Consider the following 16,182-nt stretch of genomic DNA (forward strand, 5'->3'; position numbering starts at 1 on the left):
CAGCTGCTCAAAAACGGGTGGCTCACGCCTTGACTTCTTTCTTTTTCTCTTCGGGTTTCTTCTCCTTTGGCTCATCTTTTTTTGCAGACTCCTTTTTCTCAGCATCACGGTTGGTGATCTTGTTGTTGATGAGGTTATGTAGGGCCACAACAGAGCGCACCAAAGATGCCAGGTACACAACTAACATCTGGTCATTTGTCTTGATATAGAGAGATTTGACAAAGTCCTGGAGACCCACATCAGGCAGCAAGTTGAATATGTCTTGGAGCTGGTAGATGATGGTGTGGTTGACTGGCAGTGTACCCATTACCACCTGCATTCAGAGCAATGGCCATCCATCAATCCCATTTCTCTACTATAACAAAATAAATAATAATATACAGCAATGGTGATCAGTGTTTCAATGCACATGTCACTCACTTGCTCCAGATATTCTCTTATGTGATGCACCTGGCCTTGAAGTCCTTTCAAGCCCATCAGTTGGTTGGTTATCCTCTGTGAAAGTGTGCCCAAAGTGGTGTCCTTGATGTCACTGCATGCCAACACACCAGTGATGCATTGAATACATGAGAAACAATGTTCCAACAAACAGTACTCAGCTCACCGAAGTAAATGCTCAACCCCAACCTCCTCAGCTTCCTCTGCTCCAATTTCACTGGGGACATGCTCGAACGTCTTGGTCGTCGGAGTGCCATCCTGGTAACATGAAACGTAAGCTTCTGTGGCCTGCCCACACCCAAATTGGATTTTCCAACCAGAAATTACTCACATCGTGAACTTCCTCAACAGCTATGTATGCTTCTGTGGGTAGGCCGATAGAGAGCAGCTGAGCATCAATGATGACAAGCACCTAAGACAGAAAAAACAAAACTATAATGGAGCCTTAGGGCACACAAACACCATCATCAACAGCAGCCTATTTTATGTCCACAGCAGCACCTCTCCTAATGATGTCCAATTTACCCTGTGAGCCGATTCCATTTTGTGCCTGCAAACTCCTCAGTTGCATCACCCCACCCAACTCTCTGCTGTAGTTATCTGCACCTCCCATCCCTTCGTATCCATTCCATTGCTCTCACTAACCATCAGGTGTCATTCCTATAAACTACATGAGCCACCCAGGACCTTTTTTTTTTTTCTTGTTACGACATCAAGGATATTGGCTACTAATCCACTCTCTATCTGATCCACTGTGCTCTCTTCCTATCTATAAATGTTAAACATATAATTTTCCGTTCCATTAGACACTGCGTGACTCTTCTCTTTTTGAATTTCTTTGTTATCTTCCAAGTTTCTGCCTTGTATGTTAGTGCTACTAGAATGCAACGGCTGCACACTTTCCATTTGACAGACAGAGGTAAGTTGCCAGTCATGATTGTATGCCATAAGCACTCCAGCTCATCCTTATTCTTCAGCAATTTTCCTTTGCATGGGAAGGCTCCCCTATAAGTAAATGGCCTTAATATAGATACTCCTTGCCTGACCCTTTCCTTGATCACAATCTTTTGCTTTCCTTGTGGAGAAGCAAGGTAGCTTGGCATTCACTTATGTTCCAAGTACTCCTGTGCGCCGCAATGCCGCCAAAACTGCTGGCATCTCTACCAAGCCAAATGCCCTTTCATAGTATAAAGTCTAATACCCCGGTCACACTTGCAAATTTAGTGTAATTTTGTGCGAGTGCAGTTACGCCCCAGAATGTCACTTTGGCGGCACGCTGCTACAGGAGAAAGGGAAGTGTACTTTGGAAACAATTGTAATGGCAATGGTTACTTAAGCAGCACAACAGGTATTTGTTATTTCAGGCAATGCTTCTTAAGTAATAATGTGTTACAGCTATAAGCAGCCCTTAAAATAAACTTTACATACAAATGCGGTGGCTGCGGCCATTGCACGGTGTGTGCTGGGTGTGTTACCGGCAGTCGTGGCTGTAAACTGCCTGAGAGCGAGAATAGCAGAGTAGTTTTTTGTGGTATAGTCTGTTTTAATGCATAATATTCCCAATAACCGATAGTTTTAAAAATGCTACGAACTCGGCTTCGGATAGTCACTTATTTATTCTTGAGCCACTGTTAGCAAGGCTAGACACTCCGTCGAAGCGAAGTGAGTTTGGCGAACGCACTCGCCGGCAAGTGCGCTTTGCAGCGAGTGTCACTAAGCGTTCCTGTATGACAGCGTGCGAATGACACTAGCAGTGAAGTGCACTCCCTCAAAGTGCACTTAAGTTGCCCCGTGTGACAAGGGTATTATAACCGTGGTTTATATAACTCGGCACATTTCTCAACTACTTCATTGATTGCAGGGCTGTGATCCATTGTAGAGTATCCTTTCCTGAAACCAGCTTGCTCTCTAGGTTGATTAAGGTCAAGTGTTTCTCTTATTCTATTCGAAACTTACGTGAATAATTTGTCTGCTACTGAGATTAAGCTGATGCATCTCTAGTTTCTGAAGTCTTTTTCGTCCCATTTCTTGCACATTAACATTATACTGACATTTTTCCAGCACACGTGACAAGTTACTATACTCGTCCTTCAGGTCTATGCAACTAAACATTTCATAGGCCTAGGTATCACTTTGGCTTAATGCGTGACATAATAATGATGACATATCAAAATGCCATCATATTTAATATAACAATGTAAAGGTTGTTTGCTTCATTTTCACTCAAACTTAACAAGATTGCCTTTTCTTTTGTCCATGCCAACAAATATGTGGAGTCATTGTTTGCATAACTCATGCGGAGATTTAGCAGTTAAGTGACCGCATCAAGAGCCCATATTTCCAATGATGAGTTGCTTATTTTTCCGAATAAAACAGTTGTGCAATGGTGTGCTAAGTGAAGTATTCCGCACTGTGGGCCACAACATGCTGAATTTTAAACTGCACAAAGAAGAGAGGACGAAAGCATGAAGACAGATGCACACACAAAGTGCAGATACTAGTACAAGCACTCGGTGTTCTGAACTTCGTGTGTCCATCTGTGTTCATGTTTTCGTCCTATCTTTTCTTTGTGCAGTTTAACATTTTGCTGAATCTATGAACGGATTAGCCCAACAACATGACTTGCTTCATTACAAAACATGCTAATTTGCTGTAAGCTTAAAACAAAAGTTACATTAAGTATAGTCTTCTATATACAATGTTAGAATAAAAATGTTGGTCACTGCATAACAAGGTGTGGAGACTAATGCACATATGTGCCAATAGTAGAAAAAAAAAGGGGAAACCACAAGGTAGCCTACACATCCAATTCAAGAAAGGCTGCATGTGGGCCTCACAGCACTGCAATGGTTAGCTTGTTTTTGGTACTGCAATATTTGTGCTGATTGTGGGAGCTTAAATTTGGCTGAAAGAACATCTACATGGAGTACAACATAGAAGTATATGCCTTAAAAGAGCCCTGCAACAACTTTACACAATGCATTTTAAATGACACACTTTTTTGAGTTCAAGCAGTTAATACATGGATCCTTATCCCATGTATGAAATAGCAGATACTTACAGAAGTGCTGCAGTACCTTCGCACCAGCTCGTTGATAGGAATGTCGCTAGGGTGCAAATTTGGACCAGTGTGGTACCAGCCAACAATGCGCTCCCGGGCTACCCAAAAAAAGAAAAGCATATGATATATAATAATGTGCATTCAACAATGTATTTGGTGACTGGTACAAAAGCAGACATTGCTCCAGCTGAAGGCTACGATTTTATGAAAACATTGAGGTAATATCCATGTCTTAGCAATGAAGATAGGTACTGTTAAAGTGGAAATCGGATAAGGCTTGCATTTATACAAAGTAAGAATTTGAATACTGCATGCCTTTTGATTGTTGTATGTAAAACAGATATGGAAACTACATGGCCATTACGAGGCTCTTACCGTTCACCTTCTTGAACATAGAATACATGTTTTCGAGGTAGTCGTGATCCAGAAACCAGACAGTCTTGTCTTTGTCATCTTCGTCGAACGGAACTATAAAAGAGAAAGCAGCAGCGTGACTGTGCAATATTGGGACTTTTTCGGCTGTGTATTACTCACACTATGACAAGCGCAAATGCCATTAGATCTGTACAGAAGTCGACAGGCAAACACAGCTTCGACTGAGTAGGCCAGAAGGAAACTGCGCAGGCAGCTCTCTGCCAACAGGTAACACGTTTTTTTCGCAAAACGGTGGCAGATAGTACAAGCGCTCGGTGTAGGCATGCACGTGTGAGAAAGGTATTCGGGCTAGTGGACACTATATCATCTCCAGGTACGAAAGGACAAGGGTGCTACCGCTTGTCTAGATTACTACCCTGTTCAGTACTTGTGCTTTTGACGCACAGCATGTCGGAATGCACCTGAGATGTTTACGGCACGTTGCACGTCATGACAAAGCAGTTTTAGCATTCAAAGGAGGGTGCTACAGGCAACAAAACGGGCTTTGTGGCCGTTCGTAGCCATGATCAACAGCACAACATGCTACAGTAAGCCTCAGTCGACGAATTTCTCACCAGCAAAGCTGTTAGAAACGTCCAAAACACCCTTTTCTTTCCAGGAGCCGAGTAAGATGCCGACAACTCTTTCTTGGTGGCCGATCTTCCCCATGCGATTGAAGTGATCCACAACGCTGAGGAGAACCAGCGGATGCACAACAACCTTAGAGACTGCAAGATCTGTGCCAGTCATGATCTCTAGCGTCAATTTCAGGTAAAAACAATCACTGACAAGGCGCAAATTTTCAGCCGGAGCAGCGAGGCACTTTCGACGCCACCTACATTCGTTCAAGCACCACACTCGCTTCACAAAAACGATTGGTGCTAAGCAAGATCGCTCAGCAACGTACTAAATAAACATCTCTGTATAAAAAAATCACTTTTATAAATATAAAGCATATAATATGTATTAAATTTACATTATTATATTGCATTATTAACAAGCGTAAGTGCGTAAGTCGTGTGCCGCATCAGTGGCATCAGTAGTAGTGTTCTGGGAAATAAAAAAAAAAATCCTTGGGCGGTCCTTGTGTTCTGCGGTGCGCTATGTTGCCGGCTGCCGCCTCAGCCGGCTTAGTAGTGTGACGATTTGAAGTTTAATTTGGAGCTTACCATTCATTGAACTGACATCATGGAAGCTCTAAAGGTAAGCAAACTTGCCTGTATACATTAGTGCAGAAAGACACGCAGCATAGTTGTCGTGTCGAGGGGCACTTGCCCCGCATTGAAACACGCTCGCATTACGGCGAGGTTCTGACTGGTGTAGTTTTCGTCTGTTGCCAGGCACCTGAGATTATAATAAAGCGGCTAGCGCAGAATCTCCGGGCCACATAAGGGGCAGTTGGGGTGATCAAAGCTGGAACTAGAGCGATGATAGAGCTTGTGCCGCCGTGGCGGGAATATGCCAAGAGGTGTTCGTATACAAAATTGGCTCTCCGCGGTCCGCGGTTGCGAACTCGATCTTGTACAATCCCGGCGCGCTGAAGCCTCGGAAAGCCCCGTACTACGAACCAGCCCAGTTTGCAGCTTTGGTGTGGTGTCCCCATTGCTTCTTTCAGTGGCATAGCCTCGGGGGTGGTTGGGATTTTCAACCTCCCCCCCCCCTCGAAATTTTTTACATATCTTGCCTGTAAGTATACGCGCTAACACACAAACACACGCATGAACATTATAAAGGGAGGGATGCATTCTCCTCTCCCCATCTTCCCTTGAAACTCTTTCTGGCCGCGCCTCTGGCCTCTTCGATGCATGCCCAGTATGCTGTGTGTCACGTTGTTTACACCTAGTACGTGCGCTATCTCACTTGGGCAGGCAGGAGACTGGTTTTGCACTTAACAGTGTAAAAAAAAAAAACCAAGGCAGTTTGCGGCGTCCTCTTTCTTCTCTGGTAATTATGATCATGTTAGTCATACTTTTCATTTTTCATGCCTTCATTGCTTTGCTGCATAGAGATTGTGAAGCTCGGGTTATTTAGTTTGCATTGGCGTGTAGCCTAATTATTAAGTCGGATGGTGTTTTTTTTATGCTAATTATATGCAACAGCCCACCACTTCCAAAGGGTGTAACATATTTGCCGTTTCTTCTACAGCATTTCGAAGAGCGGGTGAAGATGTCGACCAGCATGTATGCTGTGTTCAAACAAACTCATCCACCTACCGGCGTGGAGCATTCAGTGTACTGCAATTTCTACAACCTTCGCGAAAGAAGCCTTGTCGTCGCTGGTTCTTCAGTCCTCAAAGTATTTCGCCTTGTTCCTGAAAACGATGTGAGCTTTCTTTCATTCTGCTTGTGTATGCATTTAATTGATCGCTTGTCAGGTAACAGGGTTTATGTAGTTGGAAAAGGTTGTCAAATGCTAAGCTTGTGCTAGTCTAGCAAGTAGGAGCAAGCGCAGAAATTTGAAATATTTTTTAGCATAACTTCATTTAATCTTGCCACTTTTGATCTTCATTTATTGTCACTTTTAATCTTAATTTAATCCTGGCAGCAGTTCGTTTTTGTTCACCCTGAAACACTTGGATCTTTGCACACTTGGTCCCTGCCGGCGGCAAGTCATCTTTTCGTCCACTTTACTTTCTTCACATTTATATTCTAAATACTACAGATAACACCCCCTGTACTTTCCTTGGCGTTATTGTCTGTTAGTTCTCATTAATATTGTGTCTAACAAAGATAAACGAGCCCTTGAAAAATCATCTCCTTTCCTTCATTCATAGCGAGGGTCTCGTCCTGGCAGACTTAATGCCTTCAGGTAGTATGCGAGGGATTATTGGTCAGCTGCCAACTCGTAAAAAGATCACGTGCTACGTGACGCCAACAGGCAAAAAAAGAGTGTTCCACACTCGCCGCCATGGCTGCGATTGGCGCTGACTAACACTCCTAGGTTTAAATCAACATATATACCCCAGAAAGTGGACTGGAGGATGACCGCCGCCGTAGCTCAGTGGTAGAGCATCGGACGCGTTATTCGAAGGTCGCAGGTTCGGTCCCTGCCGGCGGCAAGTCATCTTTTCGTCCACTTTACTTTCTTCACATTTATATTCTAAATACTACAGATAACACCCCCTGTACTTTCCTTGGCGTTATTGTCTGTTAGTTCTCATTAATATTGTGTCTAACAAAGATAAACGAGCCCTTGAAAAATCATCTCCTTTCCTTGGATCTTTGCAAGTACCTTGAATGTGATTTCAGTGCTCCCACTTTTTTTTTTTTTCAGAATGTTGCATTGCGAAGTGTAATTGAGTTTAACCGCTCAACTTTTTTTTTTCAACAATGTCTTGCCTAGAATTGAGCTGGTAGAAATTGTAGTGCTGGAACGTGTCAGGAAATAGTTTCACTTAGCAAGAAGCTGCATTGTTTTGCAGGCACCATACTATCAGGGTACTGAGAGTATTATGGGAGTTTACGTTGCAGAGCACTCTGTAGCTCAATGTACCTTCACTTAGTCGGGGTATTGCTGCTGTTGCAGGTGCCACAGAGATTTGCGCTGAAATAGCATAGCATGGGTTGCTGTAGTAGATTGATTCCTTTAGCACAAACTCATAGCCACTAATGCTGGTGGCTCTAAATTAAAAGTTGCTGTATTGCAGGACTTGTTTGTTAGTCTTGGAAAGTTAAGGCACAAACACAGGAAAAGAATTGGTGACAATGAAGGAGATGAAGCAGACGGAGAAGCAGTGTGAGATGCTAGAGGCGAAGGGGGCAGCCCATCAGCATCTGAATGCTTGCGGCTGGATCGGTACACAACACAAATTCTTCTGGGGAGACCCTTCTCTTGCTTCCGTGTCTGCACACCATACTTCTACAATTAATCCCTACTCAACTTTCATTAGTTCTGTCTTCGTTGCTGCCCTGGTGGTACAGTGGTTACAGTGTTCATCTGCTGACCCAAAAGTTGCGGGTTCATTCCTGGCCACGGCATTGGCATTTTGATGGAGGCGAAATGCTAGCGGCCTGTGTACTTACATTTAGGTGATTTCGGTTAAAGAACTCCAGGCGGTCGAAATTCCTGGCGCCCTTCACTACGGCGTGCCTCTTACTCATATCGTGGTTTTGGCACGTAAAACCCCAGCAATTATTATATTAATATTGTGTTAGTGGTGCTATGTTTTCAAACCCTGGATGTATACAGAAATGTTATCCTCATGTATTGCTCTTCTCTTTTTCTCTTGTCCCAGTATGCTGAACAAAAGCACAGAGTGAAGTTGGAGCATACACACACGTTTAATTTGTTTGGTAATGTTATCTGCGTGGAAGCTGTTCGCTTGTCGACTGCAAGGGACACACTACTATTGTGCTTCCGGGATGCCAAGGTCAGTTGTATATATCTTTTTAAATAAACATTGATGTTTGAAACATAAGCATGTTTGAAACTGGATTGTGGCAAGTTATTTCTGGTTGTGCAGAAATAAGCTGCAGAGAGCTTGTGCACGAGGCTCACGTGTACAGCTGCCCATGTGTACGGCTGTCACAGTCCAAAACATAGCGTTTTTGGCAATATGCTAAGTTCTGTAGCATGTATTCACTGACACTGAAGCACCATTATGCTGGTGCAGTTGTGCTGAATGCATGGAAGCAAGATATAACTTCCTGTGCACCACTGTAGTGTTTTATTATGCCCAGTGTTGCATGTACTGGTGCTGCCTGAAATGGTTCTTGAAACTTGGATGAACATTGTTTGTTGGTGTTAGTGTTTTGAGTGCACGCGCACCCTGTTATATCAGCCAGAAGACCATGCTAGCAAGTAAATGCAATGCTGAGAACACACCAACTGATCAGCCAAAGTTTGCGCATTGTAGTTGGCAGGCACTCATTGGGGTTAAGGAAACCAAAAGTCCCTGGTTGCGCCAAGCCCTACCCAAAATCCACTAGCTTTGAGCATGAAAAAATTTTTCACAAGCGTACTTGGACAGGCACTGTATTGTCCTTCATCAAAAAAAATCTTTTGTGCTTAATGCTAGTGGATTATGGAGTACCAACTAGCTGGAACCCATACGTCATTAACTTAGCCAAAACTTGGGGCCATATACTAAGACCATCACTTCTGGAGATGTTGCCGTATCACTTTTAATGCCCACTGATTGGCTGGTTGAGGAAGGATGGGTAAGTGGTTCCTTCAGTCATTGGATTGTTGAGATCTGCAAGGCGACACTGTTGCTTAAAGCGATAATCTCAAAATGCAGTCCTTAAGTGGCACAGTTGCATTCAATTCTTTGGTTGATCACCTGAACGCATTGCTGGTGTGTTCCAGCTATGGTCTCATTCCAAACCATCTGCAAGCATGGCCAAACCATATGGTTAAATGTGTGCAATTATTGATATTCGATCTCTGGTCAGTTTGATGATGACTCAACATTTTGACTAGTCTGCTGTCAATCCAAAAGGGCTGATTGAGCTTGTTGGTAGTCTGCACCTGTGTGTTGTCTTTCCTTGTACCATTGTTTAGCGCTCCTCGAAATATGTCAATACAAGAGTACTAGTCAGTGCGATGCTTAGAATGATTTCCATTAGTTACGACGTTATGCGCTTCTTCATGGTCTTCCATTATGGTTGCTTTAAAGGGACACTAAAGAGAAAAACGATTTTTTTTTTTTCATATTAGTAAATTACTCTTTCACAATACCAAAATCACCAAGCTTGCCATGAGAAGACGCTTGGTAAGCGAGAAAACGCGCAAAAAGAAAATGCGGGTGGCGATGCCACCTTGAAGTTCCCGCACCAAACACCCTGATGTCGTAGATCGTGACGGCACCTACAAGGTCCTACGTAGTTCCTAATCAGTAAAAATGAAGTACATTGTCCTCTGAGGGGGCCATAGGCTTAACATACCAAGTTTCAGGAAATTTCATTCAGCCAATGTCGCCAAAATACGAAAAATACACATTGAAATCCGTGATGTCATGCACAGAAATTTCGGTGCGAAATTTAAAAATGAAACATTGACCTAAGTTTTCTACTCTATTAATAAACTTATTATGGCAAAATGAATGACATTGATTATCAGAGTACAATTTATCAATTTAAATCGATTCATTGTTTCTCTTTAGTGTCCCTTCAACCAAGTGACCAAGAAACTATCTCTTGCTCTCTTTAGGGTTATTTAATATGCATACCTTAAAAAAATGTATGCTTAAATATTTTTCCTGCTTTGCTTCTGCCTTCTTTGCAAAATGTCTGTAACAATATGTAGGGCTGTTTAAATGCTTTGAGTATAAGTCTGAATCATTTTCCATGATGCATTTTAGTGTTTTGAAAACAGTTAATTTGATTGTTACATCAAAAGTTTCCTGTCTTGTCAACTTTTTCCTCATGGTTCTGGCAGGGTCAAAATGTTATAAAGCTTTGAGATAGTCATTCTTTCTTGTTTTCCTCCACGGTGTGTTATGAAATTGCAAGGTACAATGGTGGTGATGCTTAGACATGCCTTGAAATGAAAGGAGGCTTGCATGTTCACCACTTCAATATTTTGTTAGTCTCTAGAGGGAAAGGTCAAACTAAATCAGACAGTCTAAAACCTCAAAGGCTTAAGCATTAATTCACAAAAATTTAGAAATGTGAGTGGAATGATACATAACATTAATTTCAACTCATTTCCATAAAGGGCAAATGGAGCATACATAGAATGATTCATTCTTTTTTTTTTTTTTTTTTAATTGCAGCTATCCTTGGTAGAATATGATCCTAGCACTCATGACCTGAAGACCGTTTGCATCAAGTCCTTCGAAAAGGAAGAATTCAAGGTTAGTATATTATAGTGGTAGTGCCTCTCGTGTAGATATTTGACTTGGTGTTGTCTTCCATGTAGTGAGGTATCGTTGACTGATTTTCTGCATAATTTATTTTTCAGTTTAGTAGCATAGAAATTCTTTTTATTAAAGGAATTGCACGGGTAATTGATTTTGAGTAATTTTCTTGCACAATATTTGCCATGTACAGAATTTTGCAGCAAAGCAGTACTGAGCTGGAAAATGAGTGTTCTAGTATATGTAATGGGTGCCATGTCATGGCTATTACCTTTTTGAATCTAAATCACAACATTGCGGTGTATATATGAGAGCACAGTTATTCTTTTCTACCAAAAAAATAATGTATTGCACATCAAAGTTCAATCAGGCTAATGTGTTTACTACCCGAATCAAGTTATGGGCGAAATCTGTCTGGTGGTCGTACTACACTTGGCATAAATTATGAATTGGTTACATAATGCAATGAATTATTTCTTATACCACCATTAAGTATAAACAACATATAGTAGTAATTTCTGGGCTGCCAGCTGTCTGCTTAAAAAAAAGGGGGGGGGGTGCATTTTTAAAATTAATAGTGCCTCAAAAAAAGGCTGTAGTAAGTGGTTCATGCCCGAAGATTTTCATATTCACACACCGAAAAAAAGTAATATCTCGTATATTTGCTCATGAGCTCCATTTGGGGTTTTTGTATTTCTGCAGGGTGGCTATGTGCAGACTGCACAGTTACCCATGATTCGTGTGGATCCATGCAATCGTTGTGCGGCCATGTTGGTCTTCAGCCGGACCGTAGCGATAATTCCTTTCCGGAAGGATGCAACAACTGATGAGCCAGACTCTGGCATAACCTTTGGAAAGTAAGTCTCTTAGATCGTATTTGAATTGTCCAAACCCAGCTCAGTATTGTGGGAATGACCATTTTAGGGGCGTGCTAATAGTGAATTAGAACTGAATATAATACGAATCGAACACTATTTAAATAGTAAGGCAATCATTTTCAGAACAGCCCTAGAATTCCACAACATTTTATTTGAAGTAAATATTCAGAAACTTTAACGAAGGAACATTAGACTTACTGGTAACAAATTTGCACAAACAGAATGTGTGCATCTGTTGCTAATGTAACCATGTACAAAATTCGCACTTCTGGAGCTAAATGCAGCCGTAGTACTCACCTTCAGTTATTACAATGTGGAGACAGGAACTGACTGATAGAATGCTGCTTCACTCTAGTGAGAACTTAGTAAAGCGGGAACTTTGACCAAAAATGCCTTCATCTGCTGATCAGTGTAGTTCGGTAGTCCAGTGAAGCTTGGGCTGCATGCATCTCGGTAATTCCATGATTAAAACAAGAAAAATGACCCCTTGCTGTTCTAACGTTTTGTTCCTTTGGGGTTTTCTCATCTGTGTTCATTACCCTATAAATATTCAGATATTTGGTATTTTGAATATGCACTACTTGATTTGAGTACTGAATCGAATAGAATGCTATTTGATTCTTTATTTTAAATTTTCAAATATTCACATGCCCCTAATATTTTGGTCTGTCATAGCCTTTTAAGGAAGTCTTATTATCATGTCTCATGGCCAGTTTAATTAGTGATCATGTGTGCACCTAAAGTGATTGAAGATGCAAACAGCTGCCATGATGGTCACACACACAGGAGACATGCACTAGCATTCATAATTTGTGCTTCGTTTTTTTTTTTTGGCCATTGTTACAAGGAGTCTCTAAAATTATGCTTGCAACTGGGCAATGGTTGAACCTTAGTGAGATCTAGAACAGGCCCAGAAATCGCTTCTGAAGAGGATGGACAAGCACCGGTGTCAGTTTGTAGGTGTGTTTTGACACAAGTGTGCCTCATATGTCAAACACTATTTTAATTGTCCCGTTACATATTTGTTTGAACCGTTACTTTGGTGCCTTTTGTTTTCATCCAATAAATTTTGTCAGCAGCCACCACTGGCTGCATGGATGCAACACGTTCCAACAAAATAACTCTACAAAGTATTGTGCACCACTGTGCACACAAGGTGCAAACAGCATTTTGAGTTAATGTATGGCTTACTGCTTTCATAAAGTAGTGGGAAGCCATGCACTTGCCTCAAGAGCTCTGCGTCAACATAGTTGGAACATAGGGGTTCGGGGTTCGACCGTTAACGCCGCTTTGGTACGATGCTTGTCGTCGTGTGCGGCCGAGCAAGTGGCCATCGCCTTGGCCCTTCTGGATGATAAACATGAACATACCGTATTTACTCGAATCTAGGCCGGCCCCGATTCTAAGCCGACCCCCCCACTCTCGCACATGTTTTCTTTTTTTTTTTTTTCGTAAAAAAAAAAAAGGCTTAGATTCGAATAAATACGGTATATTCAGTGACTCCAGAGCAGCCATCTGCGCCTTCAGCGTTGGCGCCGTGTGTAAGGAAGCCTGTCGCATACTGGAGGGCAAAAGCATCACCACCCACACTCTCACATGGTTCCCCGCTCACATGGGATCCATCAGGGGAGGCTTCACAAACCTGAACGAGCTGGCCCACTCCACGGCGCGAGGTCTCGCTTTCTGCGACCATGGAGAACTCCCTCGCCGGCCCGTATCTGTGGAGAACAGAGATCATCCGACCACGTACAACGAAATTACGCAGCACTTCTGTCTCGGCAGAAGAGACTTTCCCCTTCCTAACAAGAAATTAAATCGAGCGCAGGCATTGACTCTCAGGTTACTGCAGACGGGTTCGTATCCCAGCCCGGCTCAACTATGGGCTGTCCAGAGGGCCCACGATGCGGCGGTTGGGCTTGGCCTGACTGTCCCAATGTGAGAGCGGCCCGCTGCGCGTTGAGTCATGCACCTCAGGACTTACAATAAAGTTTCGCATCCATCCATCCATTACCTGTTTTTTCAGGCCATTTAGGCACCCACCAGTGCGTCTAAAATGGTCACACACTGGTGTGTATCATTTATGAAGAACAGTTCTGTGCTTGCAAACTTTGTTTTTTTGGGGATATGATTTATTTTTAGGGTGGCAGCCCACATGGAAAATCAAGTGCAAAACGGGGCATCTTCTCTTCATTGTGGTGTCATGCTTCCTGCATTTCTCGGTTTGGAAGCATCACCAGCAACTGTCACTATGGCTTTGCAATGCAAAGCACGAGTGTGCAGAGTCTACTGCATTTTAATGGCTGCATTTTAATTGTGCAAAAATGTAAAGATGCCCGTGCACTGTCAGAGGAATCCAGCTTGCCAAATATCAATCCCCCACTATGGCATGCTCATAATGACATCGCAGTTTCAGCTTGTAAAATCCCCGAACCTAATAAAAGATCAAGGAGAGGGAAGGGGGACTAGGATTAAGATTCGAATGTCTCCTTAATCTGTGGTCTTCATGTGCAATATTTCTGACCATGTTACTGAGGTAAGTGCTGGTCCTTTTGTGTGAAACTGTAGCAGGTAAATAAATATTCCCTGCCTTTGAGATTAGTGCCGTGCCAATGACAATTCACTAGTGGAAAGGGAATCTGAATCTTGTGTTTTCCCTTTTCCTTCACAAATTCAAGCAAGCCTCCCTTGCTGGACTGGTATCCAGTAGCACTGACTGAACTGGAAGAGAAGGTGAACAATGTTATTGACATGCAGTTTCTGCATGGCTACTACGAGCCCACATTGCTCATCTTGTATGAGCCTTTACGGACATGGCCAGGGTGAGTTCATGCCTGTTGTGCTAAGGGCAGTGTTTACATTTTTCTTGATGGTTTTGTTGCACTCACAGTACTTCTTTTTCTTTTCCCTATTCCAGCCGTCACATGTAAGGACACTTGTGTGGCTTTTGCCTTTCGCTTTCTGCTTTTATTGTTACTTGTGTGAAGTGCTTGAATGTGCCCTAGCAAGGGTGACAGAGCTGTAGTCGCTTTTAAGCATTCTGGAGAGGCTCTTCCTTCTATTCATCCTCCCTCCCCCTGTCTTCATCTCCCCAAACTACTAAAAAAAAATGCATTGTTGGATTACATGCTCCCTTCTGTCACTTTCAAGCACTCTTCTCTCTGTCAACTTCAACAGCCTGACACCTGTGATGCTTTTCAGTACCTGCTCTCAACGGCTCCCTCACTAAATGGTTCAGGGCATTCTCACATAATGCATTTTAGCACTCTGCTCATTTCTAAACTCTCCCAAATCGCTGAGGCTCCATTATTCTGTTGCCTAATTGTAAATTCTATTTTAGCTGACGTCCTCATGGCACAGTCATTTGTAGTGTCAATTTTGTTAGTGCCCAAATAGAACGCCAGGCAACTCAATCATTTAAAATTTATTGTAATGCTTACTGTCACCAGGTTATCATAATCTTTTGGCATGTGTGAATATTCGAGCACTTCAAATATTTGAATGAATATTACAGTATATTCAAATTCGCTTCGTCACGAATTTAAATTTTTCAAAATTTCGAAGTGTTTGAAATGAATGAACAGGCGTTTATTAGACATGTAACCCCTGTAAAGGTGGTTTCACTGCCACGTAGGATTGCTATGTCGCGAAAACACTTATCCAGGAGAAATCTGCAATGCGGCGAAGTCCCACTTCAAGTAATATAAACGTATTACCCTCACATAGATTAATCATTTTTTAAAGTTTAAAAGCTTGTTATATGGGCTTATATGCTCTAAGTATAGTGAATATTAAATCTTAACGTATGTTATCGGTTTTCACTTGCATCCTACTCAAATACGAATCTTGCTACTATTCAGAGTTGCTTTCACTTCATTTCGAACCAAAATGAATGAAATTCGCACATGCCTTGTCCCAATTTAAAAAATTATTGTGCAAGTTAGTTGAGTCGTGACAAGTATGCTCATTTTTCTTTATAATATGTGATATATATACCATTCGAATGATTCTATTAGAAATTATTTGACCAAATCACTATGTGCTTCGAACCTAAAATTTACTATTCGCACATCCCTAATAATCTTGCACTAACATCGTCTTGCACCAACGTCAGATGCTACTCTAAAATTGCAAGTTTTTTCCAAAATTACATATTTTTTCTTTTTACTTGTTTTGTCAAGTTTAGTTTCTACTTTCACAACAAAAAAAAAATCAAGGTTGTATTTAAACTGGAGATACGTTAAAATCACTTTTAAAGAGCACAAGGTGGCTGTTAAAAACTAAAAAGAGCTAATTGTCTAGAGTCTCCTGGAAAACACCACCTGGCTGCTTGCCATTGCATTTCACATGAGGAGTTCACCAAAGCCACATGCTCAAAATAACCATGATTCCCAAGCTCTAATGACTGAAGAAATAATTTTAAAAAGCATATCTTTGCCACATAGATGAGCTTTCATTTCTACCTTTAAAATGCATTTTTCTCAAGATGCAATTTTGGACACCTTCTTGAGTTTGGACATCACGGGTACTTCTGATGGCCAGATCAGAACGAAATTTTTCGCACACATTCCTTAACATGTGAAGAGTGGAATTAT

General features: G+C 41.9%; 2 protein-coding genes across 4 annotated transcripts in view; one reads left to right on the forward strand and one right to left on the reverse strand.

Annotated features, from left to right (window-relative positions):
• Positions 1-4,787, reverse strand: LOC119376623 (26S proteasome non-ATPase regulatory subunit 7). The gene is made up of 7 exons (XM_037646402.2): positions 4,489-4,787; positions 3,875-3,967; positions 3,500-3,597; positions 770-850; positions 605-696; positions 421-532; positions 1-313 (listed from the first exon to the last, which is right to left on the reverse strand). The coding sequence occupies exons 1-7, from the start codon at positions 4,661-4,663 to the stop codon at positions 23-25; spliced, it is 942 nt and encodes a 313-aa protein (XP_037502330.1). The 5' UTR covers positions 4,664-4,787; the 3' UTR covers positions 1-22.
• Positions 4,788-4,968: 181 nt separating this feature from the next.
• LOC119376638 (cleavage and polyadenylation specificity factor subunit 1) overlaps positions 4,969-16,182 on the forward strand; it is a 62,819-nt gene continuing 51,605 nt past the window's right edge. For 2 of the 3 annotated variants that reach the window (XR_007414517.1, XM_049411063.1), the window contains exons 1-6: positions 4,979-5,116; positions 6,059-6,235; positions 8,148-8,282; positions 10,629-10,709; positions 11,415-11,569; positions 14,266-14,409. Coding sequence is in view for 2 of the 3 variants with exons in the window: in XM_049411063.1 (XP_049267020.1) it covers positions 5,102-5,116; positions 6,059-6,235; positions 8,148-8,282; positions 10,629-10,709; positions 11,415-11,569; positions 14,266-14,409 (707 nt within the window). In the remaining variant the exon portion in view is untranslated. Of the gene's footprint in view, positions 5,117-6,058; positions 6,236-8,147; positions 8,283-10,628; positions 10,710-11,414; positions 11,570-14,265; positions 14,410-16,182 lie in introns of all 3 variants that reach the window. The other variant, XM_037646403.2, reaches the window with a different exon arrangement.

The sequence above is a fragment of the Rhipicephalus sanguineus genome, chromosome 1, assembly GCF_013339695.2.
Source record: "Rhipicephalus sanguineus isolate Rsan-2018 chromosome 1, BIME_Rsan_1.4, whole genome shotgun sequence".
Classification (NCBI taxonomy): domain Eukaryota; kingdom Metazoa; phylum Arthropoda; class Arachnida; order Ixodida; family Ixodidae; genus Rhipicephalus; species Rhipicephalus sanguineus.